Source organism: Vicugna pacos, chromosome 6 (genome assembly GCF_048564905.1).
Source record: "Vicugna pacos chromosome 6, VicPac4, whole genome shotgun sequence".
NCBI classification, from domain to species: Eukaryota; Metazoa; Chordata; class Mammalia; order Artiodactyla; family Camelidae; genus Vicugna; species Vicugna pacos.
This window is the reverse complement of record NC_132992.1, coordinates 24250429-24275788: the sequence shown is the minus strand read 5'-3', so window position 1 is coordinate 24275788 and position 25360 is coordinate 24250429. Positions and strand designations below refer to the sequence as shown.

The following is a 25360-nucleotide window of genomic DNA, read 5'->3' as shown; positions in this document are numbered from 1 at the left end:
TGAAACTAACATTGTAAATAAAAAAATTTTTTAATTAGGTAAAAATGAATGTTCTTTGAAAATCAGAAAAGTCACAACAACCTAGAAAATACTTAAAGTAACAAATGCCATAAACATCACAAAATCAAAAAAAAATTTTTTTGTATTATACATTTATGTAACACTTTTCAACAGACTACCTTCTGGTTCCATGATTTCCAAACTTTGTTTCTCCTCTGTGACACACATGCACTCAGCGTCAGACACTACAGGACATGTATGTCATGATACCACCTCTAACCCTACATCTTCCTGTTGAATACCAGGTGGGCAATAAAAATACTCGGAAGTCATTCCAGTGCAAGAGTGGCAGCCTATTACTTCACTATACATAGAAGTGACTGCAAACCACATAAATGTATCTTTCTACAATGTCCCCTTAGATCCAAAATGCCTGTAGTTACTCTCCAACTTGAGGAAGAGTGCGAATGAGGCACCAGTTATGGTTAAAATATCTTACTTTTGTAAATGCAACGAGAAACAAGACCACATGGACACATCACTAGGGCCCCTCTAGGGCACCGAAAGGAGCCCAGGCACACGAGGAGCCCTGAAATTTAAGTTCCATCAGCTTGGTGTAAAAACACGTCTGCCCTCCTCCCCAGGCCCCCTCCCATGAAATCCAGCTGCCAAACTACCAGGTTCAACAAGGCCACGAGGTTCAAGGCACTGAGCAACACATCTCAGGGAAGGACAGACAGACTGACAAGGGCAACAGGAAGGGTAATATCATACAGATGCCCTCTGACTTCAAGTCTTGGGACAACAAGGGATGTAGGGAGTGGATAGGTTTCTGAGAAAAGTCAACATTTTGAACTCAGGCAAGTAGATTCCAGGTCATCGAATAATGATGAGCTGAGTGCTTTACATACTCGTTACAGCAGATCATCCTCACTAAAGCCCTAAGGAGAAGAAGAAGGGGAAGAAAGAAAGAAGAAAGTGGAGGAAGAGGAGGAAAAAGAAGATGATGGAGAAGGAGGAGGAGGGAAAAGGAGAAGGAGGTAAAATGAAAGAGGGAAAGGGAAGGGGAAGGAAACGGATAAGAAGAAAGGAGCCGGTGAAGAAAGAAAAGAAAAGAAAAGGTTTCCTCCCTGTATACCTCTTCCCTGCGAAGCAGCAGTGTTTATCCTTGGTGTCATAATAAAATTGAAAGATTTTTTTCAGACCATATATTCATTCTCTTAAATTAGAAAGAGTGACAATTCCCTTGGCTTAGTTCTGCAAAATGCAAGTTGTTCATGATCTCATTATTAAAGAGGGGATAAGGAAAAATACAACATCCCAAGAGATTGGTATCACTTAGAACAAATGCCGGGTAACCCAGCCATTTGGTTGCTGGCCACATTTCCCAGTGGCATGTGAGTCTTTCATCCCGGCTTAAGTTGGATGCCAATCTCCATGTCATATTCAATCTTCAAAATTCTTCACACCCTAGTTGGGGTTCTCTTTGTGTTCGCCTGTCTTACCCTTTTAACTGACACTCGTAATGTTCTTCCAGGAAAAAAAAATAACAATAACATAAAACTTGGAAATATCACTTAATCTGGTCTGCACATGTGAAGACTGTTTAGAAAATTTGAAAACTGTAATTTATGAAGGGGTGGTTTGAAGTAGTATGTTGAACCTCAGAAAAGTTATAATTCTTTGAGAAGAATGTGTTTACTCAACATCAGAAGCCAACTCCCTCATAGAAGTCCTGGAAACTCCACTGTTTCATAGCTTTGCAGACTCATTAACCTCTTTAGTGACAGGGACCTCTGGAGGTCACTTGATTCCAGATTGACTATCAAATCCATACTATTGGTGAAGAAATCCAGAAAACATTTCACAACCTATCTCAGGAACATTCCAATGTGTTTGCATGCTCAATTTTAGGAAATCCTTCATCATTTCCAAAGATACTGCTATTGCTCCATATCCTTTGTGAAAATAACAAGATCAACACCTTTACAATTTCAATACCAAGAAAAGGTGCAGACTTAAGGCATGTTCTACTTTTCTGCAAGCTAACTTGTCTGTATTTTTTTTCCATCTTTAACCATCTATATGGCTCCAATACATAATCCCTGGACCCTTAAGTTGTGGGCAGAATGACTAAATATCTCATTGTACAAAAGATTTGGTTGGTACTGGACTGAAGGATTATTTCACGATTCCTAGAAACCTGGGAGACCAGATTGCCTCAAGTCCCATAAAACCTGCTTAAGAATCAAAGTCATGCTCCATTGTTTCCGAGGCTGGGTAAATCAGAAGTGATAGCACATTTCTAGAGCAACTGACAATCCCAATCTCAAGCTAAAGTGTTACATCTTCCCTGGAGCAGCAGTATGCATTTCAGTAAAGTCAAAAGAGGGGTCTAGCAGGGTTGGGACTCTGTTTGAGGGAGAGAAGAAGGAATGCAGTAGTACCAGTGGGCCTTTGGTTAACAAGTTCTATTCAGTTTCTTCTGCTCTGTCTTTTCCTTCCTCCTCCTTCTCTGGCCTTCCTGAGTCTCCCACCTCTCCCTATCTCCCCATCTTGGGCATATACCTTGCTATTAACTGGCAAACTGGAAAGCATTTCCATTGATTTTAATACTGAAACATCTTTGAAACCATATGAAATGAATCTTGAAGAGCAAAGCCATACAAAGGGAAAGACTTTGCGCTGAGGTATGGGCACCTGAGTTATTTTCTGGGCTTCCACCACCAACATGCTCAAAGTCACTTCATGTATTTGAACCAACCTCTTCATCTATTAACTGAACTGTTGGAGTAGATGGCTCTTTCTGGCCTAAAAAGATTCATGGTTTTATTTTGGGAGGAATTTTAAGCCCTGGTGGAAAGAGAAGAAACTGAGAGGCAGGAGGCATGCTTAGGACTCATTAAATTAAGTCACAGAGATGATTACGATTTCCTAGCCCCCTCCTCTATTTGTAAGTCTGTCTTTGGATGCATGGCCTTCTTGTGGAAAAAGTTTCCACGCTGAAACACCCCAACCATCCCATACTTATTGATGGCCCAGAAGGGCATTGAGATGATAAAGCATAAAAGTTAGAGAAAAAACCCTGAGGATCTACTGGATAACATGGTGACTATAACTGATAACGCCATATTGTATAATTGAAATCTGCTAAGAGAGTAGAATTTAAATGTTCTCACACACACCAAAGAAAAAGGTAAATATGTGAGGTGATGGTGTGTTAATTAACTCAATGGAGGGAATCCTTTCACAATGTACATGTATATCATATCATCATGTCAGATACTTTAAATATTTTACAATTTTATTTGTCAATTAGACCTAAGCGAAGCTGGAAAAAAGTTGACTAGAGAGAGGAGCAATGAGAGGGGAGTCAGAGAGGATGCTCCCAAACACAGGGCCTTCCATCATCAACCCTGAGTAGCCTGCACCTGTTATGCAGAGCACTAACTTTATCAAAGATGGCATTTGAGGTTTCTCATGATTACACATTAAGAGGCTGTTCTCCATGTCCTCCCTTTCCTTTCTTGCTGATCTCCCTTCCCTCCATCTCTAGGCCCAGGCTGAAATCTCACCATCTCCTTTGTCCATCATCCTGCCCCATATCCTCAATTTCCCAGCAGATCAATTTCCCAACTCCTTGCCTCCAGATCAACTTATCCTGGATACTCTCTCCTTCGTGAACCTACTGGACTATAGCTCACAGCTCCCCAGAGAAGGGAGGCAAAGACACAACATCAAGAGTAAAGCTCTGTCTCTCCAGTCGGCCATGACTAGTGTTTGGGACTAGAGTGGCCTGCTGGCAAAAGGACAGGAAGAGAGAGAATAGTGCAACTTTTCTGGAAAGCGCCTTAATAATAAATGTGAAGAGTCTTTAAAACATGTTAATCCTATGATCTGTTCTTAGTTCTCTTATCCTAAAGAAACCAGAAGATTTTCAAGCAAAGTGTGTGTGTGAAAAGGCAGACCATACAGAAGGGTAACAGCTGCATGAGTTATGAGATCTGCGGCTCTAAGTAACAGAAAACAACAAATTGGTTTAAATACTAAGCACATATCCAGAGAAATCTGGAGGTAACATGGCCTTTAATGTTGGCAGATTTAGCAACTCAAAGACGTGGTCTGACTTACAGGTTCCGTCCATCTGTCTGCTCTTCCTTCTGCGCCAGGCTCATGTTAGGTTTGGCTCCCCTAGTGGCCAACAGCACCCAAAAGGGCTTATCAGCATTCTTGTTCACGTCCAAGTGGAGCTGGAGAAAACCTGGAGTAAGAAAGTATGAAAGAACTTTCCCCCTTCTGGCCAAAACTCATTGGCCAGAATTGGGACTCATGTTAATTCCCAAATCAGTCACTGGCAGGGAAGGCGGAGATGGTGGTGGTGAACAGAGTTGCTCTTAAAGCAATACACCTTAAAGCAAAACACCTCCCCACTGAAATCAATTCCCACAGGGTAATTAATTCTGTGGGTAGGGGTGCAATGTTTGGGGGTCCATCACCTCGTCCACCCTGGGAGGTCAGGTATAATTGCATGAAATGGTGGCACTTGTCATGGAGATGGTGAGGACCCCAGTCCTTCTGTGCCATAAACTGACTTGAGCATAAAGGGAGTTGGAAATTCAAAGATTAGAGTTCTTCCCAAGCCCAAACCTTTGAATACTTACACATAAGAAAATAAAATTGATTTTGAAAAACTAAGTAATGAAGAATGTAAGGTGATGAGTTATGTGGTAGCTATAATGCATGCTGCCAAATATCACAGAAAAAAGAAACAATGCCACATAAAGCCACTGGAGAACATCTCATGAAGGAGGGGGAGCTGGAGTTGGTGTTTGACCGAAGGATAAGAAAAATCTGTTGATAACTTCCTTCTGGCTCTGACCATTGAGGCAGCTGAACTAAAACAACTTTGAACAATGATCCAGGGAAAATATTCAGAGGGAATGAATTTATGATGTCTTCATTTTAGAGAAGCTATGATTTTGGTCTATTCTAGAATATAACAATTTTTGGTTACTTTTTACTTCTAGAAAATTACTAAGAAAAATGCTGAACATTTCCAGCATTTAAAAAAATTCCTACCCCAAATACAGCCCACCTTACTGCTCTTTGCTAGATAAACAAATTTTTTCCTCAATTATCTTGCTCTTCTTAATCACATGCATTTTTTAACCTAGCTATTACTGACAGTCCTCTCCTCCTATTTACTAGAAATGTTTTTAAGTCAATCCCACATCCAATTAGGGGAACTTGGAAAAAGGAAATCCTATAGTAAAATGTCACGTGCTTTACAATTTTATGATAAATATATAATCTTTAAGGATGGCAACTTGGCAAAGAGAACTGGACCCTCACCCTTGGATTCATGTCAGATTACTGGCCTGAAATCGCAGCACGTGCAGGCTGAGGATACACATACATACCCCTCCACACACACACATACATGAGGGACAATATCCCCACATTAAAGATACAGGTTTTCTTTCCCCTTTTCCCATTCTTGCTTCTCCCATAGCTTCCCAGAAATATTTAGGTTTCTGGGGAATACTTCCAGCACACATTGACCAGCAGGGAAGTTGGCGAGTTCCTATCAGCTGCCCAGACACCCCCTCCGCTGTGATGCTTCCTTCCCATCAGAAATACTGGAGTCCACGGTTTGAGATAAGTAACTCCTAGCCTGTCAGCTTTCTCTGAAAAGAAAGCCCTTCCCTGCCAACATAGAGGTCACCTTCCTACTTGTAAGGCATGTAGAAGGTTAGATTTCTTCTCCTTGTTTTGTTGAAGGAAGCCAAATTCCAAGAAAACCCCAGAGGGATTCCTACAGTCACGGAAGTGCCTGACCTGAGGGGCATTCCAGTGAGTTTCCGCTCTGTCCATGCAGCTAAGCCTAGAGGAGATGGTCTTTTTCTAAAAGGAGAGCTGTATCCTGCTTTTGTGGGCCTCTGGTGGCCCTCAAGCCCTCCGCTCATCTGTATAAAATTAGCACATGGGCTTGAGGAGCAGAGAGCCATCACTGGCCAGCTTCTGAAAACTGTTCCTAAATACCTGGTCATATTAGTAGCTAGTGGGGGGGGGGAGGTCACCTTTCAAGGAAAAAACAGGATGCTAGGGAAAGAGAAAGAAGTGGAGGGACGTGTATGGCTGCTGACTCTGGAATCTTCAAATCTGTTTGGATGAATCACTACCTATGACTTCCACGACCAGAATCTGATTTGACTAATCATCTGATAGAGACTTTTATTTCTGTCCCCCTACATGTGAAAGCTATCTGACTGTCAAGTTCAGTAATCACTTAAGCAACAAACAAACAAACAAGCATCTTAGGAACATACTTGTCATCCTCCAGAGGTGCTTGCTGTTTATTGAGTAACTAGAAAACACTCACTCTGTCACCCACGTGCCCCTTGTCACACAACACTCCCACACAAAAAAGTGAACTGGCTGTTTGATGAATATAGACTCATGGGTATTCCCAGCACATAGGAGTACAGCCAGGTGTGAGTGCTAAGTAGGGCAGAGAACCCCAGGGCTTTCCCTGGCCCGTGGCTGAAATCCTTATTTGGTAAAGCCACTAACTGTGCCCTGGGTCTCAGGGCCAGTCTGATCGTGCGGGATCACAGCAGGGGAAGTGCGGCTGCTGACGTCCCAGACCGAAGAGATGAATGGAATTCCAGGCAGCTGGAGTCATGCTGGCTTGGGACAGTGGCTTGGACACCAGACTTCCAATGACAGAAGCATTAAGCAGCAGCACTCATGGCAACTGGTTCACCCACAGAAATGTAACCCGCATCTCGGTTTCGGGAACCGAAAAATGAAAAGAACGTTTAGAGAGAAAAAAAGAAGGGAAATAAAATGATAGGCAGAGAGTAATTTATTACTCTATGAGTCTGTTCTGTAAATAGTTCAAGACTCCGGAGCCAGATGGTGCTGCAAATCCTCCAACCAGGAGTCACGTTAAAAGGCACGAGTGGGCACAAAAACTGTTTTTCAAGACACAATTTCAATGTTGGCTTCAGGGTACTGGGTAAGAGTAAGTTTCCTTAACATTCCTGACTAGAAAGAAACTGTCCGCTCACGTTCCCTTGATCAGAATTCGCATACCGCCCCCAAGTGGCCAGCAGTGGAAGCGCTGCAGCAACTGGGAGAAGCGACTTTCGCCGGGACCCCGGCGGCAGGCAGCTGCAGAAAGGCCGCTCCGACGCGCCGTGGGAACGCGAGCCCCGCACACGCCCTGCTGGCCGGCGCGACACCGCACTCACCTCCCTCGCGGGGCAGGCAAGGAGTGAGGGCAAGAGCGCGGCGCGAAGCCGGGCGCGTGGTCCCCACCCCACCGGGATGGATGGATGAGGGTCAACAAGTATCCAAGAGGAAACTCCTTCAACTACTGGTTTCCTCTTGGTCCCATTGATCCCATCGGGCTAATTTTTTCTGTACAAATGGGCTTAGTCTCTAAGTGTCCACTCCTCAGCGCCGTCGCACAGGCATTCAAGGGGAGAGGTTTGTCTGAAAGCCCCTCTAAGGATCTTGGGTGGGTGGCCAAAGCCCGGTGGGTTCGGGACGCGCACGCAGAGCGCATCGACCCGCCCGGCGCCAGAGCCAAAGTGCTGAGCTCGAGAGCGCCAAGGCCGCGTGGGAGGGCACCTATTTTTCTGAGAAGTTCCAGTGCTCCTCGGCCCGACCCCCGCGGCCCCCCTTCACCTTCTAGCTGGAAAGTTGTGCGCCAGGCAGCGGGGGGCGGAGAGAGGAACCCAGACTGGCCCCCCTCCCGCTTCCTGCCCGGCCGCCTCTCATTGGCCAGAGGAAACCCCAGGAATGTGAGCGCCCCTTTAAAAGCGCGCGGCTCCGCCGCCTAGCCAGCCACTGCACCCGGGCCGGCTGGATAGCGCCAACTCCGGCAAGCTCCCTCACAGCCTCCGATCCCGCGGCCTCCCGGGCGCACCGACCTTCCCGCGCCTCTCCAGTGCTCAGTCCACGTCGCTGCGGCCTCCGGACGCCGCCGGTCCCGGCCGCTGCACCCGTGTCCACACAGGTAAGGAGTCCCCGGGCGGCCGCCGAGGGTCAGTGCTGACCTGGCCATCCACCTGGAGCTCCCAGGCCTCTGTCCCTCAGGGACCCCGCATCTCACACTTTCCACCTTTCCCATTCTGTCCCTCCCAGCCGCTGGGGAACTCTTCTCGTGGAGGGGCTCCAGAGCCATCCTCTACAGCTTTGGGGTTCACAAACCAACTCGCCAGGACACCCCAAGATTTTCTTGTATTCTCCAAGTCCTTCCTAACACTTTCGACCAGCCCTCTAGACAAGCCTCTACTCTCCAGTGCCCTCCCTGCAGCCCCAGAATCTCCTGGTCCTGCTGTTTACCCTCAACTTCCCAAAGAAAAGCCCCCCGATTGCTGGTCTCGACCCCACCACCACGACTTTATAAAGCCACACTCTCCTCTCAGTGCTGCATTTTCTTCCTGATGCCCTCTCCAAAGTGTATATATACTGCTACTCCTCATTCCAGCAAATGTGAGGCCAAAGAGGGATCCCTGGGTCCCTGTTCCCCAGCCAGGTTTTGCCCACCCTCCCTGCTTGGCTGCCTCTGACCCTGGGCTCTGTGCTTCCTGCTGTAGGTTCCCTGCTGGGCACAAACAGCTCCACCATGGGGCTGGCCTGGGGACTCAGCGTCCTGTTCCTGTTGCAAGTGTGCGGCTCCAACCGCATTCCAGGTGAGTCTGTATAATACCTTCTGGGGGGGGGGGTGTCTGGTTACTGCAGGTGTGCTCCCTCTCATGCTCTCCTCTCCCAGCTGCTTCTCCTCTGAGCCTAGTTTCCCTCTAACCTGGAGTTTTTTCAGTTCTTTCCGTGGTCTTTCACCCTTTCCCTCTGTCCCACCCCTCAGAGCTGAGCCCTGACCCTGGTGTGGCTTTGAGAGCTCACTCTTGTCTGTGTGTCCTGCTCTTGTCTAACAGAGTCTGGGGGAGACAACAGCGTGTTTGACATCTTTGAACTCACGGGGGCTGCCCGCAAGGGCTCTGGGCGCCGACTGGTGAAGGGTCCTGACCCTTCCAGCCCAGCTTTCCGCATCGAGGATGCCAACTTGATCCCCCCTGTGCCAGACAACAAGTTCCAAGACCTAGTGGATGCCGTGCGGGCGGAGAAAGGTTTCCTCCTCCTGGCCTCCCTGAGGCAAATGAAGAAGACCCGGGGCACGCTGCTGGCCGTGGAGCGAAAGGACCATTCTGGCCAGGTCTTCAGCGTGGTCTCCAATGGCAAGGCGGGCACCCTGGACCTGAGCCTGACTGTGCAGGGGAAGCAGCACGTGGTGTCAGTAGAAGAAGCCCTCTTGGCGACCGGCCAGTGGAAGAGCATCACCCTGTTTGTGCAGGAGGACAGGGCCCAGCTGTACATCGACTGTGAGAAGATGGAGAATGCTGAGCTGGACGTTCCCATCCAAAGCATCTTCACCAGGGACCTGGCCAGCATTGCTAGACTCCGCATCGCAAAAGGAGGTGTCAATGACAATTTCCAGGTGAGGCCTCTTCTATTCCTGGCCCATGGGGTGGTCTGCTAGGCAGCTGACCTGCCAGAAGGGCTATAGCAGGAGAGGCAGGGGTTCCAGTATAGGAAATACTGAGCTAAAGCAGTGGTTCTCAAACTTTAGAGAGCATCAGAATCGCCTGGAGGGCTTGTTAAAATGTGTCCTGCTTCACCCAACCCCCAGAGTTTCGGATTCAGTAGGTCTGGGATGGGGCCTGATAATTTGCATTTCTAACAAGTTCTAAGGGGAGACTGGTGCTAGTGTTATGGGGACCAGGCTTTGAAAACTACTAAAGGAAACAAGAAACGGTTTTCCTATAACAGCCTGTTCAAACCTTATTCTTCATGCTTTTCTCAGAAAATAACATATTACAAATGCCTTCTATCAATTATAATATTGCTTGAAGTGGATTCTTTTTACAAGCAGAATAAATACCACTTTGCTATCCGATTCCTCATGGCGACGTAACTGGTCTCAAATAAGAGATTAAAATAGTGGCTTTTGCTGCTGCAGCTTCTTCCTTGCTGAAACTTCTAGATCTTTGTAACTGTGGCTTTGAAACTCCTACATTTAACTCTTTGACACTGGAGAGTGTCATTATATCCTCCAGTCTTAGTATCAGATTCCGTTTCCTGTGTACCCAAGTAGGCTGCTAACTGAATTCTTTGTAAAACACCGAAGACTTGGCAGAAGATACAGTTAAGATTTTTGAAGTTGTCTGGCGATTCATTGTCGGTGTGTTATTTTGGCATGGTGATCTTAAAAAGGAGTTCCTTTAAACTTTTAGAACAGCTATTGTGTGCTTTTCCTAGCATAAACAGTCGCCCCCCCCCACTGACCCCCGACCCCCACCAACACTCTACAAGTAGTACGTATCCTCTGCCCACAGGGGGTGCTGCAGAATGTGAGGTTTGTCTTTGGAACCACACCGGAAGACATCCTCAGGAACAAAGGCTGCTCCAGCTGTGAGTATTCTTCTATTTTTAGGGCATGTGGGAAAATTGGGGGGGTATTCCACCCAAAACAAGCTGAGAAACTTCATCAGTGGTGGTTGTGAATAAATTACCCCAAGTCACATAGTTAAGAGGTATATAAAGGTGACCTCAAAGAGCTTTTCACACACACACATCCCCTCCATCTGCATCCCACACCCAAAATGAAATATATTTTACAATTAGGAACCTTTGGGACTGGCTGGCGAGAACATCTGTTTGAAGATCTTCAAAGACTTTCCTCATCTGTGTTCCTTTGTTTCTTGGCAGCTACCAGTGTCCTTCTCACCCTTGATAACAATGTGGTGAATGGTTCCAGCCCTGCCATCCGCACCAACTACATTGGCCACAAGACAAAGGATCTGCAAGCCATCTGTGGCATCTCCTGTGACGAGCTGTCCAGCATGGTCCTGGAGCTCAGGGGCCTGCGCACCATTGTGACCACACTGCAGGACAGCATCCGCAAAGTGGTCAGTGGCCTCCGCTCCCAGCCCATTAGCACAAGCCCCTGAACAGGCCTCACCAGTGATGCTGAATGACGGAAAATGAGATTGGATGCCAATGACCTTTCTCCCCCTTTTAGACTGAAGAGAACAAGGAGCTGGCCAACGAGCTGAGGAGGCCTCCCCTCTGCTACCACAACGGAGTCCAGTACAGGAATAATGAGGAGTGGACGGTGGACAGCTGCACTGAGTGTCGCTGTCAGGTAAGGATCTCTGCAGACTAAAACCCGAATCAGTGGCACGTCTGAGGCCACAGTCTCTGGGGAAGGATCCAGATGCCCACACAGGCTCTTTTTCTGTTCCATGGCCTGATCCCAAAGTGGTGTCGTTTGGTTTTTTTTTTTTTTATGATGCAGTTATGACATCTATAAAATCTTTAAAGTCTTGGTTTTTCAAAGTCTTAATTATACCCCAGGCTAAGTACCTAAAAGAACTTATCTGCTAACTCATCCAAATATCTTACCTGCTTTAGTTCAAAGGGTAAGGTCAGGTCAGTAAAACCTAGCTGGAACTTTTTTCCCCAGCCTTGATTTCTGTTCAGCTCTGACATGGAGATTCTTTTCATACAGTACTGACTGCTGTTCAAATTACTCAGCCCAACATTGTTAGGGTAGAGCTGTCCCCTTAGACGGTGCTGCCTGCAGTGTGCATGCCCTTCTAACTCCCCAGCGCCAGGGGCAGTTGAGTTTGGAGGGCGTACCTGGCTCATGGAGCAAAGACAAGCTCAAGTACAAATCATGGATTACTGGACTGGGGAGCCGACTTTACTAAATTCCCATTCTTCTCCAATGTAATATAAAGCCAGATCTATACATGAGAAAATAAAATGCTCATTGATCTTCTTTTCCCCCTCAGGATATAATTTTAAAATTTTCAAATCCTGGCTGAGTTTGATGAGTTTGAGTTTAGATGCAGAGTCATAGATCTGATGCATGATACTTGGTGGTTCCCGTTGGAGAAACTTTTCATGCTATACTGTGCATGATGAACTGACTAAGTGACAATTAAGAAAGACCCCTCCAAGGAATGAAGTGGCAAGTCACCAGCACTAGAACTGTCTCTCTGGTCCTGCTGGCTGCCAATATGACACAGGCAGATCTATTGTTCAAATCATTCCACTAGAGCATTTCCAGCCCTGCTGGCATTTTAGCTTGTACTTGAAATATTACAATATGGAAACTTCTGCTTGCAATATACATAGTAACCCATTTCTCCCTCACTTTGGCCCTGCAGAACTCAGTTACCATCTGCAAAAAAGTGTCCTGCCCCATCATGCCCTGCTCCAATGCCACCGTTCCTGATGGAGAATGCTGCCCACGGTGTTGGCGTAAGTCCTAAAACTGCATAACTATTCTTCAGTGACTGGATCAGTTCTACATAAGCACAGGACAGCAGAACATAATGCTGGAACCCCACCCCCATCTCCATCATGTTTTCATTCAGTTTCCTGCTACAGCATCTGCTGGTTTGTCTGATGCATAGAGCCAAAAACTCCGTTAGGACTAAACTTAATTACCCCCCTGGATTATGGCACAGGCAATCATCTTGGTCTAGCTTACTGATGATGATTCTGTGCTCTGAGTAAAGAAGAGATGAATTTGTAGCAGCAAATAGCTCTATGCTGACTACTTTTAGAATTTGACTTTATGGCCTCGAGTCAAGAAAAATCTGCTCACCAGAGAAATTGATGGGCTTTGGTGTGAGCATCGGACTTAACTGGAAAAGTTCTGCCCATTTTATCTAAGAGACTTAAGAGAAAACAGCAGTTTGAATTTCGGGGTCCTAAAAGATATAGGGCACTGTATTGTTCCGTGGTACCCAATCCCTGGGTTTTGTTGCCAGTATGAATTAATCACTTTGCGGAGACAATATAGTCATAAAAATGATTCATCACAAGTCAAGTAAATAAAACACGCAGATAGCACTCACCCTTCACCTCCTCACCTGCACACACCACCACACCTACATACACTGATCACAGCTCAGAATGACCGGTCCCATCCAGAGGTATTAGTGATACTGGCACTGTCGTAATCATCTGTATGGCACTTTCTGTTCAGTGTTCACTTCAGGTGTCGGGTAAAGGGCACAAAGCTAGCTGGGGACCAGCGGAGCTCTGAACTTGAATCGGGGATTGCTAGGAAAACTTCCAATTGGTGGCAAGAGAAAACAAGTTCTCTGTCTCATGTCTGACATAGCTAGATGTGGTTGTAGTCATGGTGCCCGGGCAGATGGTAAACACTTTCCTTTTGTGAAAATATGTGCAGAAAAGGCCCCAAATGCTCGGGTGAGAGGAGCAACACACTGACTAACCTCATGACTGAGCCAGAGCCAGAGCCAACAGCGGCTCTGCTGCCTTCATGCTCATCTGCCAAACACATGGTCTCTGACTCCCCTGAAAGTCAGAAGTTCACTCCTATAAGTTGCCTGAAACTCAAATACTCTTGGAAGCCTGGGATTGGAAATGCCTCCCGAGATACCTTAAGTCGGGAAAGGGAAACTTATTTGAAATGCAGAGAGGAGGAAGGAGACAGAGATGAATAGAAACACACCCTGGGAGAAGGCTCAGCTGTATTGACCCAGCCAAAGCATGCAATTACCCCAAGGCTGTGCACAAGATGACCTGGGATAAACCCCTTGGCCGCTGGCCTAAGAAATATATTGCTTTTCAACTTCTGGCACGGGAAGAAAGTCCCGAGCAGAGCAGTCTAAAGAATAGCTTGTTTTAAATGAACCTGTCTCCTCTGCAGCCAGCGACTCCGCGGATGACGGTTGGTCCCCGTGGTCTGAGTGGACTTCTTGCTCTGCAACATGTGGCAATGGAATCCAGCAGCGCGGTCGCTCCTGTGACAGCCTCAACAACAGATGCGAGGGCTCCTCTGTGCAGACGCGGACCTGCCACATTCAGGAGTGTGACAAGAGATGTAAGCATCTTGGCCCTGGGGAATGTGGAGAGCTCACCTGTCCTTGTCATCACCAACAGTGACTCCATAGCATAGGGGTTAAGAGCACAGGCTCTAGACTCTGTATCTAACCCCAATTCTCCCACTTATCTGCACCCTTGAGCACAACATATCTTGAGGCTCTTTCCTCATCTGCAAGTTGGGGTAAGAATAGTTCTTGATAGTTCTTTGAGGATTTTTTAAAAAATGACTATACCAGAAAGTATTCACTCTTCTGTTGATAGTTATTTTGAGAATTTTATTTAGATAATGCTTCTGAAGCAGTTAGCGCAGAGCTTGGTTTGTGGGAAGCACCATATAACCATCAGCTTGGTACTTTAGTTAAACAGGATGGCGGCTGGAGCCACTGGTCCCCGTGGTCGTCTTGTTCGGTAACATGTGGTGATGGTGTGATCACAAGGATCCGGCTCTGCAACTCTCCCAGCCCCCAGATGAACGGGAAGCCATGTGAGGGCGAAGCTCGGGAGACCAAAGCCTGCCAGAAGGACGCCTGCCCCAGTAAGTGCACACCATGCCGCACCACCTGGCAGCCGCTCTGCCCCACTGGCTGCCTGGCATCGGCAGCCTTGGCTTGGTGGGTCACAGAGGGGGAAAGTTTCCTTCCTAGAGGAACAAACAGAAGGCCCCATCCTGCATGCCCAGCAGCTTTTAATGAAAAACAGAAAGAACCATTTCAGACTCACCCTCTTCCTGAACGTCCTTTCCACGTGTCAGGGAAGCAGAGGTTTCTTGAACAGACTTAGGAGGGTCTTCTGTGAGGTAAGGTGTTTGAAAGTTGGCCTTACCTTTGGCATGTGGTTTGTTTTCTTACAGTCAATGGAGGCTGGGGACCCTGGTCACCGTGGGACATCTGTTCTGTCACTTGTGGTGGAGGGGTGCAGAAACGTAGCCGGCTCTGCAACAACCCCACACCCCAGTTTGGAGGCAAGGACTGCGTAGGCGATGTGACCGAAAACCAGATCTGCAACAAGCAGGAATGTCCCATTGGTGAGCCACGCAGCCTGGGACAAAACCACTGAACGCCACTGTCAGCATTCACAGGGCTTCAGCTCTGGATGGTCCTGAGCAGTCTGATTACTCTAAAACGCCAGATGGACAGCATAATCTCAATGAGTTATCAGTTGTATAGACCCTGCAGTGTTTTACGGCCTTGGTTTTTAAGTGCCTAGAGTGCTGAGACCAACCTCTTGCCTGTCTCTCTTGTCTCAGATGGATGCCTGTCCAATCCCTGCTTTGCCGGTGCCAAGTGTACGAGCTACCCTGACGGCAGCTGGAAATGTGGTGCTTGTCCCCCAGGCTACAGTGGAAATGGCGTCCAGTGCAAAGATGTTGATGAGGTGAGGAACTGGGGTCTCACCATTCCCAGACCTCGGACAGCAGCTCACCTGTCCTTGTCATTTCCTGTGGCAGTGTTCTCGAAATCTGAAGCTGACTGTTGTGTCTTCTGTAGTGCAAAGAAGTCCCCGATGCCTGCTTCAACCACAACGGAGAGCACAGGTGTGAGAACACGGACCCGGGCTACAACTGCCTGCCCTGCCCACCGCGCTTCACTGGCTCACAACCCTATGGCCGGGGCGTCGAACACGCCACTGCCAACAAACAGGTAGAGCAGACGGGACCGGTAGAACAGAGGGAAGGAGGGGTGTCCTCCACTGAAACAGTCACAAAAGCGGAGGATGCCATCTCATACCCTTCACGGAAAACAGGGAAGGGGGTGAATGTACAGCCTAGCTTTTAGAAGCAGGACCAAAAAATCCATTGTACATCCAGCAGGGAAAACTGGTCCATCACATTTGGCGATACTGCTCTGGAATGAGTTGTGAGCAGATGGACTTGTGAAGGCCGAGGTGCTGAGCAATTTTAAGAAAAACACACATAAAGTTATGTTAGCCTGTAACCTGGACACCCACGGGGAGAATGGGAAGGACCCACACTCTTCCCGTGGAGCTCTGTCTGCTTGAGATGATAGGGATCCAGGATTCTGTTTCTGCAGTGTCTGGGGATGCTCGAAGGCTCCACCTTAACTACAGGATGTTGTACCCTCAGGTGTGCAAGCCCCGCAACCCCTGCACGGACGGGACGCACGACTGCAACAAGAACGCTAAGTGCAACTACCTGGGGCACTACAGCGACCCCATGTACCGCTGCGAGTGCAAGCCTGGCTACGCTGGCAATGGCATCATCTGCGGGGAGGACACAGACTTGGATGGCTGGCCCAACGAGAACCTGGTGTGCGTGGCCAATGCAACTTACCACTGTAAAAAGGTAGGCCTGCTTTCCTCTTCGGCCTCCCCAAAGCCCTAATCAAGGGAACAGGCGGGGGAATTTTAAATGCTTAAAGTCTGAAAGTGAAACCAAATTATGAAATCATGCAACGGCCAAGCAGCACTAATTCTTATTAATTTTAAAGCCCTTGGTGCCAAGAACATGAACGGGGCAGGCCATTTGGGCAGCTGACTTCCATAGTATATTATTTTGTCCAAAATAATGTTCACTACTTTACCAGATACCAGCAGATCATGCTAGCACGTATGAAGTCTAGAGCATTATACAGCATGCTCTGTGTGTGTGTGTGTGTGTGTGTACCCCCCAGGAAAACTTTTTTTTTTTGTCTTCCTGTTAAAAGCATGGGCTGTCACGGTGCAGCATTTGGGTCTTCTGTCTGCAGTGTTTGGGTACACGCTCTCTCACATGAGCTGAGCGACAGGCATGCAGACTGCAGCTGTAATGTGTCTTCTCTTTCCAGGATAATTGCCCCAACCTTCCCAACTCAGGGCAGGAAGACTATGACAAGGATGGAATTGGCGATGCCTGTGATGATGATGATGACAATGATAAAATCCCAGATGACAGGGTAAAAACAAAATGTTTTCCATTCCCCTTTTATCTTTTCTATTCAGCAACAGCTGACAACACCTTAAGATTCAATGAAATTACAGAGCTATAGGGGAAAATAAACCGAACTGATATCTGGGATAATCAGAAGTTACTCATTGTGTTTCAGTAGTTTGAGGACATAGATGTTGCCAAGAGAATTTTTAAATGCGGGTTTTGTTTTTCATCACAGCCTTCCCTTCCCCCAGTTTGAGCAAGAAGTTATAATATGTAAACAAATGACTCTTAGCTCCCAAATTTGTTTCAAATGTCTTCTCCAAGTCGCACTAAGATTTACCTTGCACATACTGAGAATGGCGATATTGAGTTTAGATTTACATCTCACTGATTCCTAACCAACATGGATTCACTTTCATTCATCATGTCCTGGCTTTTAACTTTTAAAGTGATCATTTTACAGAGGACTCAGTATCTACTAAGTAGAAAATCACTGTTGCAGATTTTTGCATTTTTATATATATTTTGCTGTGGTTTGAGGCTTAAGCTGGTTTCATGGACAATGTTGTAAAATGCTTCATTTTTTTCTCTTGGCAGGACAATTGTCCGTTCCATTACAATCCAGCCCAGTATGACTATGACAGAGATGACGTGGGAGACCGCTGTGACAACTGCCCCTACAACCACAACCCAGACCAGGCAGACACAGACAACAACGGGGAAGGAGACGCCTGCGCCGCGGACATTGATGGGGATGGTAAGATGCTCCCTGACTCCAGCAGGTGCGCAGGCAGTGGTGACTGCGCTTAGCTTTCCACCTTCAGCAGCCCTGGCTGCAGTGTGCTGACTGGTTGAAAAACTTGAGGCTGGAGATTTCTGCTCTTATCTGTCCCCCGTTCTCCACAGGCATCCTCAATGAACGGGACAACTGCCAATACGTCTACAATGTGGACCAGAGAGACACTGACATGGATGGGGTTGGAGATCAGTGTGACAACTGCCCCCTGGAACACAATCCAGATCAGGTAGGTGGATTTCTTTCAGAATCTTTCAGTAAAGTGTTAGAATATCTCTTTCTGGGCCTCTGAAAAATAGAGGAGTTAGATAGAGTCCAAGCACTTTCATTACCATGGCTCTCAGTGGTCTCGTAGCCAACTGCAGTATTTTCATGGAAACAGTGTGCCTGATGCGAGCTCCTTGCAGAGTCCTGTAGGTCTTTAGCATGACAGTATTGTAACTTCGAGCTTGCCTTCCACAAGAAGGTCTACGTGACCTGCTTAGTGTGATCGACCATTGTTAAGATAAATTATACAAAGCAGAAATCTGTGAGATGTCTCATATTTGAGACTAAGAGATGGAAGAAAATATCCCTAAGCAAAATATACAACCATTTTCATAGTTAATAATATGATCTGGCTGCAAGAAAATCAAACTAAAATTACTTCCAAAAACTGGGGAAATGCCTGTTTCTTTGTCATTCTTCAAACATGTCTGGCATTGCAGACAGCTCATTCTGCAAATAGATATCCCCCAGAACAGGTTCCATGTCTGCAGGTATTTCTTTGCTTGCATAATTTCTCATCATTATTTTCCAGGGATAAAAGTTAAGGCATATTTTTTCTAAAATGCATTGTTCTGGAAATTTAGAAACCAGCTTTTTAAAAATGGGAGTATTTTTTAAAGATTCAAGAAATGAGAAATCCAGCTCTCTGGAGAAATCCAGAAATCTTCCTAATATTTGCTCTTATGAGGGGGCCTATGAAACAAAAAGCAGCTGGATGAAGAGCTTTGGGGTCATGATGGGAAAATCTGAATGATCTGGGATAGCTTTGCTGATACATGGCATTGGGGGTCATCTGTTTTGAGTTTGGGTCTTAACTGTAAACAAATGTAAATCAGTGTCATTTAACCTCCCTGAATGAGTTTTTGGTTCTTCAGATAATGATAAAATTTATAACAATTCACATATCAGGTAAAAATCTTAATGGCAAAGAGCAGAAATATGGGCAAGAAAAATTCCAATTTGTGTATAAATAATCCCTAAGCATCCCATGTACAATAATTAATGTAAAAAAGTACCCTGAGAACTATGGTCTTGAAAAAATTTAGAATTTTGACTGGACCTGAGCCAACGGTTGACAATCATTATGGACTAGATGTATAAAACTAAATACCTAAAGAAGAAGAAAATCATTGATCCCACCATACAGATTACCCAGTGTGCACAGAAAGCAGCGCCATGTTCCCATGACTGAGTGACCTAGAGTAGTTGTCGGCATGTCAACAGTTCCATAATCGAAAACTTCAATGGAAAATATCACAATGTACCCGAAGAATTTCATTTATCATTACAATATAAGCCCTTAACATGGCATTCTATCCTTAGTGATGAAATAATGCTTTCTATTTACTTTTACCTAGAAAGTTTTCTGTTTTTCAAAAACTCAAATATCCGTGTTAAAACTGTCATATGAAAGCAAAGATCAAGAAGAAAAACACTTTAACATTTGTTAATATGACTGGCTTTCAGCAGTAGCATATAGATCGTGAAACCATGTTAATCAGAAACTGGCCATATTAATCAGTGAAGAATCTTCCACAAGATATCTATAGCATCAGTGATTCATACTCGAACTTACCGCCCATTTCTGTCTCTTTCAGCTTGACTCGGACTCGGACCGCATTGGAGACACCTGTGACAACAATCAGGATATTGATGAAGATGGCCACCAGAACAACCTGGACAACTGTCCCTACGTGCCCAATGCCAACCAAGCCGATCACGACAAGGATGGCAAGGGCGATGCCTGCGACCATGACGATGACAACGATGGCATTCCTGATGACAGAGACAACTGCAGGCTTGTGCCCAACCCTGACCAGAAGGATTCTGATGGTGAGTCAGTGGAGCCACTTGTTAAGACAGTAACTGAGACCATGGCTGACTGGATAGAGGAAGTAAAAACAAAGCTGAAAGCATTGGAGGATGAAAAGACCAAATGTCAGCTTTGACAGATAGTGGGTTTCTGATGCCAGAAATAGTACTTCAGAATTTCACTCAACTCTTGCCTTTTTGGCCTTAGGCGATGGTCGAGGTGATGCTTGCAAAGATGATTTTGACCATGACAATGTGCCAGACATTGATGACATCTGCCCTGAAAACGTTGACATCAGTGAGACAGATTTCCGCCGATTCCAGATGATTCCTCTAGATCCCAAAGGGACATCCCAAAATGACCCTAACTGGGTTGTACGTCATCAGGGTAAAGAACTCGTCCAGACTGTCAACTGTGATCCTGGACTTGCTGTAGGTGAGTAATGAGGTCTTCAAATCAAAGGCCCCTGCATACAGGGGAAAGAAGCAAATGTAAAAGCTGGCAGTTGCATGTGTCCCCGGGGGTACTGAAAATGTCTAGCAATGTAACGAGAACCTCCTGAAGGCTACAGGTTTAACCTGGGTCTGGCCTCCTCTTCCAGGTTATGATGAGTTTAACGCTGTGGACTTCAGTGGCACCTTTTTCATCAACACCGAAAGGGATGACGACTATGCCGGATTTGTGTTTGGCTACCAGTCCAGCAGCCGCTTCTACGTTGTGATGTGGAAGCAAGTCACCCAGTCCTACTGGGACACCAACCCCACGAGGGCTCAGGGATACTCAGGCCTTTCTGTGAAGGTTGTAAATTCTACCACGGGGCCTGGCGAGCACCTGCGGAATGCCCTGTGGCACACGGGAAACACCCCTGGCCAGGTGAGCACAGTGCCCTGCAGGACAAGGCCGGGGAGGGGTGCTGGACCAGCATTAGGGATGCTGTGCTTTGGCCACGCTTCCCAATAGGGAGTCTTAGATATCAAGTTCCCAGCATCACCAACTGCAGGATTAAGATCTGCTTTGTAAAAACATCCTAGTTTCTGAGAAGGGAGCTTGCTGTAATCAAGAGTTACCCTTCAAATCCAAAGGCTGTTTAACCCTCTTCAAACAAACAAAAAATTTCCCTTCTCTCTGCTTTATATGTACATTCAAGGGCACACATCAAATGAAAGAGGCCTTGGAAAAAGAGGCCTTGCAGCCCTCCATTTTAGGTCAGCTTGGTTGGTACCTTTCAAGTCACCGTTTCGCACGGAATGAAATAGAAACTCATAATGGAGCCATTTCAACCTTTTCTTTTCCTTTTCCTCCAGGTGCGCACTCTGTGGCACGACCCTCGCCACATAGGCTGGAAAGATTTCACTGCCTACAGATGGCGTCTCAGCCACAGGCCAAAGACGGGCTTCATTAGGTAAGACTGCTCCGATTCAATTTCACTTAAAAGTCAGACTGACGGAAGAGGAGGAAAAGACCAAAAAGCAAGGGTGTCACTAACGAGAGCTCCTTTTTCCTGCAGAGTGGTGATGTATGAAGGGAAGAAAATCATGGCTGACTCAGGACCCATCTATGACAAAACCTATGCTGGCGGTAGGCTAGGGTTGTTCGTCTTCTCTCAAGAGATGGTGTTCTTCTCCGATCTGAAATATGAATGCAGAGGTAGGAACAACAGAACAGTGACATCCCTAATTCAGACCAATATCAAGAAAGCCAATCATGTGAGAGTCTGATTTACAGACTATTTCAGAGACGGTCTATCTATATTTTGTTATTGATGACACGATGATAAAAAATATTGCCTCCGAACAGTGGCTTATGTCATCCTGAGCCCTTGTTAACTGTGTTAATTCACTTTGCAATCTCTGTGCTCTTCCTACACAGTGCAAAGGTAAACTGCAGACAAGCTCCTATACAGTTCAGGCCACATCAATAATACTTTACATTTTTTTTAAATTTTACATTTCCACGTCTTGCACGCCACTTACAAATTTGTTCACGCCATTACACAGGTTGTCTTTCACCACCTTTCCCCATTGGAAAGGAAGGGAAAGGAGTATTGCCTTCCTACTGGCATGTTACATTAATTTCCACAGCTAATTTTTTTTTCTCTGTTCTTTTTCACTCAGTGGTTACTGAAGCTCTCACTGAGTCTAGCATTGGGTCTACTGCAGAACAAGTGCTTAATAAATATTTACTGGCCCCAGGCCCGGTGCTGACAAGATCACATAGAGTTTAAAAAAAAAAAAACAAAAAATTGTGGTTGATTTTTACTCAGTATTTAAATTATGATATAATCTTTGAGTCTGAATTTTTAAACTAAACCTAAACCTTTAACACTGAAAGCCTTAGAAGCACAGCATAAGTTCTAGAAGGTCCTTCCATGTCAATCTCCTCGCAACAGTGTTCAAACACATTCAAGTGTAATTTTATAAGCTGACAACCTTAAAATACACTTTTGACATGATAAAAGTAGAGCTCTGCCTAGGTTGTTAATTTATTAAGGGATATTAAGATGACAGTGCCTTTATGAACTGGTTTGTTTACATATTTACGTGTTCATTTATTGAACAGATTCCTAATCATCAAAGTGCTGACCAAAAGACTGATCATAACCAATGCTGGTATTGCACCTTCTGGAACCATGGGCTTAAGAAAACCCCCAGGATCACTCCTCCCTGCCTACCTTTGCTCTCTGCTTGCATCAGTGTGGACTCCTAGAACATGTGACTTGCCTCAAGAAAATGCAATTTTCCAAATCAGACTCAGCATTCAGCCTCTGAATGAGAAGCTTCTGCCAAGAACATAAACAATTACTTGGGTTTGCTTTGGAAAAAGCAGAAGCACCCATGTGCTTCAGTTGGAAGGTGCCTGTTCCACTCTGCTTTTTTCAGAGCAGGGTTCTATTGTGAGGCCAGCTCTGAGCAGTGGACTAAAGTGCTTTCAGGCATGTGAGAGAAGGGAGGACTCGTGACGACTGACACACAAAACCACCCCTGACTACTCCCTCCAGAACAGGGGGGTGGGGCCAAAGCCCTAAGGGGAGGGCGCATACCCAAGAGACGATTGTATGAAGAAAATATGGAGGAACAGTTACATTTTCGGTACTAAGTCATTTTCAGGGGATTGAAAGACTATTGCTGGATTTCATGATGCTGACCAGTGTTAGCTGATTAACCCACATAAATAGGCACTTAAAATAGAAGCAGGGAAGGAAGGAAAAGACTGGCTTCTGGACTTCCTCCCAGATTTCCACGCCCTACCCATCACCTGTAGTGACCAGTATAGGGACTCAGAATTAAACCAGCATAAGGCAGTGCTGCCTGTCACTGCTTGGTTATGTGGAAACTGGTTGTCTTCCAGATGTAGCTTGGGCAGATGTAGCAGGAAAATAAGAAAACCGACCATCTCAGTGAGCACCGGGCTGCTTCCCAACGGAGGGGTAGCTGTGCTTGTATTTTTATGGTTAGAAAGGCACAAAACTATCAACTTAACTAAAACATTCCTTTTCTCTCTTTTTTTTTTCTGAATATTATGGAGTTTTCCAATTTTCTCTTTTGGACTGTAGTCTTGTTTTGTTTTGTTTTACAAACACTTTACAGTGTAAAATATTTATTTTTTACTTTTTCTGGAGGATCTGTCTGAAAGATTATTCACGGGACAGGAAGAAGCGTAAGGACTATCCCTATCATCTTTGCTACAAGTCTTCACGACTGTAAGATTGTAAATACAGATTATTTATTAACTCTGTTCTACCTGGAATCTAGGTTTCATATGGAAAGTGTCTGAGAGCAGGTGGTTGAGATTTATCAGCAAATCCCTCACAGGAACGGCACAAGAAAATCAAAGCGAGCTGCTCCTCACTTTAGGCTTAGACTCAATGATTTGGGCTTCTTTATTTTCCCCCTTTGTTTTGTTTTTTTCAAGTGGAATTAGCTGGTTGTCCATTTGCAAGGGTTTTTAGTTTGCAAAGAAAGCCAGGAGGACTTTAATACTGTTTTCTTACCCCATCCCTTGTGCCTATTTCCAGGGAGACGAAAAGCATCTACACTTATTATTTTTTCCTTTTTCCAAAAGAAGAAAATGACAAAGGTGAAACTTATATACAAATATTACCTCATTTGTTGTGTGACTGAGTAAAGAATTTTGGGATCAAGCAGAAAGAGTTTAAGTGTCTAACAAACTTAAAGCTACTGTAGTACCTAAAAAAAAGTCAATGTTGTACATAGTATAAAAATTCTTCACAGAAAAAGTATTCCCAATAAGGAAATAGCATTGAAATGTTAAATACGTTTTCTGAAAGTTGTTTTTTTCTATCATCTTGTATACCATTGCTTTATTTTTATAAATTATTTTCTCATTGCCATTGGAATAGATATCTCAGATTGTGTAGATATGCTATTTAAATAATTTATCAGGAAATACTGCCTGTAGAGTTAGTATTTCTATTTTTATAAAATGTTTGCACACTGAATTGAAGAAATGTTCGTTTTTCTTTTTGTTTTGTTGATTTGTTTTTTGCCTGTTAACCCCCCCATTTTTACTATTTGCCAATTCTTTTCTAGGAATGTGCTTTTTTGTACACATTTTTATCCATTTTACATTCTAAAGCAGTGTAAGTTGTATATTACTGTTTCTTATGTACAAGGAACAACAATAAATCATATGGAAATTTATATTTATACTTACTGTATCCGTGTTTATTTGTTTTCTGGCTTTATGTTATGAGGTATGGGTAAATTCCATCCTTATACCACCATAGCATACCCACAAAAAAATTATAGTAAGTAACAGTGAACATATTCATAGTTCTTATACAATTTAGGGAAGATTTAGTTGCTTAGACTACGTATTTGCTGGATTTGTGGAATAAAAAAACAAAACAACAAATTAGCTTGTCATATTAAAAACATAGCAAAGAAAAAAGTACCCCTCCACCAGGAAGTGGGACCTAAAAGGGTACAATTTCAGATTTTACTGTCATTAAATGTCATCTGTTGAATCTTTTTCAAAGCCCAGTTCTGTTTCTAAAAACAATGAAAAAGGAAAACAGGAGTGAGGCACACACAGCTCTCCCAGCTACATTTTCTGACCAATGAATGAAGGCAGTGGGTGGGTAACACAACCACATATTGTGGGAAGGCTTCATAAATGTTAATGAAGGAGGAATCGTCCTTGAAAAGTTGGGTCAAACTCTATAGATATCACCTTTTGGAGAATGGATATACTTTTGGTCAAAAACAGATGACCAAATCACTAAAAAGTCCACAAATGGTAAATGCTAGAAAGGGTGTGGAGAAAAGGGAACCCTCCTACACTGTTGGTGGGAATGTAGTTTGGTGCAGCCATTATGGAAAATAGTATGGAGATTTCTCAAAAAACTAAAAATAGAATTACCATATGATGCAACAATCCCAGTCCTAAGCATATATCCAGAGGAAAATCTAATTTGAAAAGATATATGCCCCCCAATGTTCGTAGCAGCATTATTTACTATAGCCAAGACATGGAAGCAACCTAAATGTCCATCAACAGATGACTGGATAAAGTTGCAGTGTATGTATGTATATATATACACACACACACACACACACACACACACACACACACACACACACATATATATATATATATATATATATATATATACATACGCATATATATATATAATGGAATACTACTTGGCCATAAA

At 44.9% G+C, this 25360-nt stretch overlaps 1 protein-coding gene across 1 annotated transcript; it reads left to right on the top strand.

Annotated features, from left to right (window-relative positions):
- Positions 1-7846: 7846 nt before the first annotated feature.
- Positions 7847-24357, top strand: THBS1 (thrombospondin 1). The gene is made up of 22 exons (XM_006201632.4): positions 7847-8026; positions 8610-8705; positions 8949-9508; positions 10407-10482; positions 10780-10979; positions 11093-11215; positions 12246-12339; positions 13763-13936; positions 14297-14473; positions 14789-14962; positions 15185-15312; positions 15426-15578; positions 16022-16240; positions 16722-16829; positions 17405-17564; positions 17714-17832; positions 19469-19703; positions 19891-20118; positions 20285-20556; positions 20988-21085; positions 21191-21330; positions 22243-24357. The coding sequence occupies exons 2-22, from the start codon at positions 8639-8641 to the stop codon at positions 22248-22250; spliced, it is 3513 nt and encodes a 1170-aa protein (XP_006201694.1). The 5' UTR covers positions 7847-8026; positions 8610-8638; the 3' UTR covers positions 22251-24357.
- Positions 24358-25360: the final 1003 nt, after the last annotated feature.

Bases quoted from the DNA above. Each gene is read 5' to 3' on its own strand.
- THBS1 (XM_006201632.4), top strand. From the start codon at position 8,639: ATGGGGCTGGCCTGGGGACTCAGCGTCCTGTTCCTGTTGCAAGTGTGC. The intron at 9,509-10,406 runs GTGAGGCCTCTT...CTCTGCCCACAG, and splicing joins GTGTCAATGACAATTTCCAG to GGGGTGCTGCAGAATGTGAG. The intron at 21,086-21,190 runs GTAAGACTGCTC...TTTTTCCTGCAG, and splicing joins CCAAAGACGGGCTTCATTAG to AGTGGTGATGTATGAAGGGA.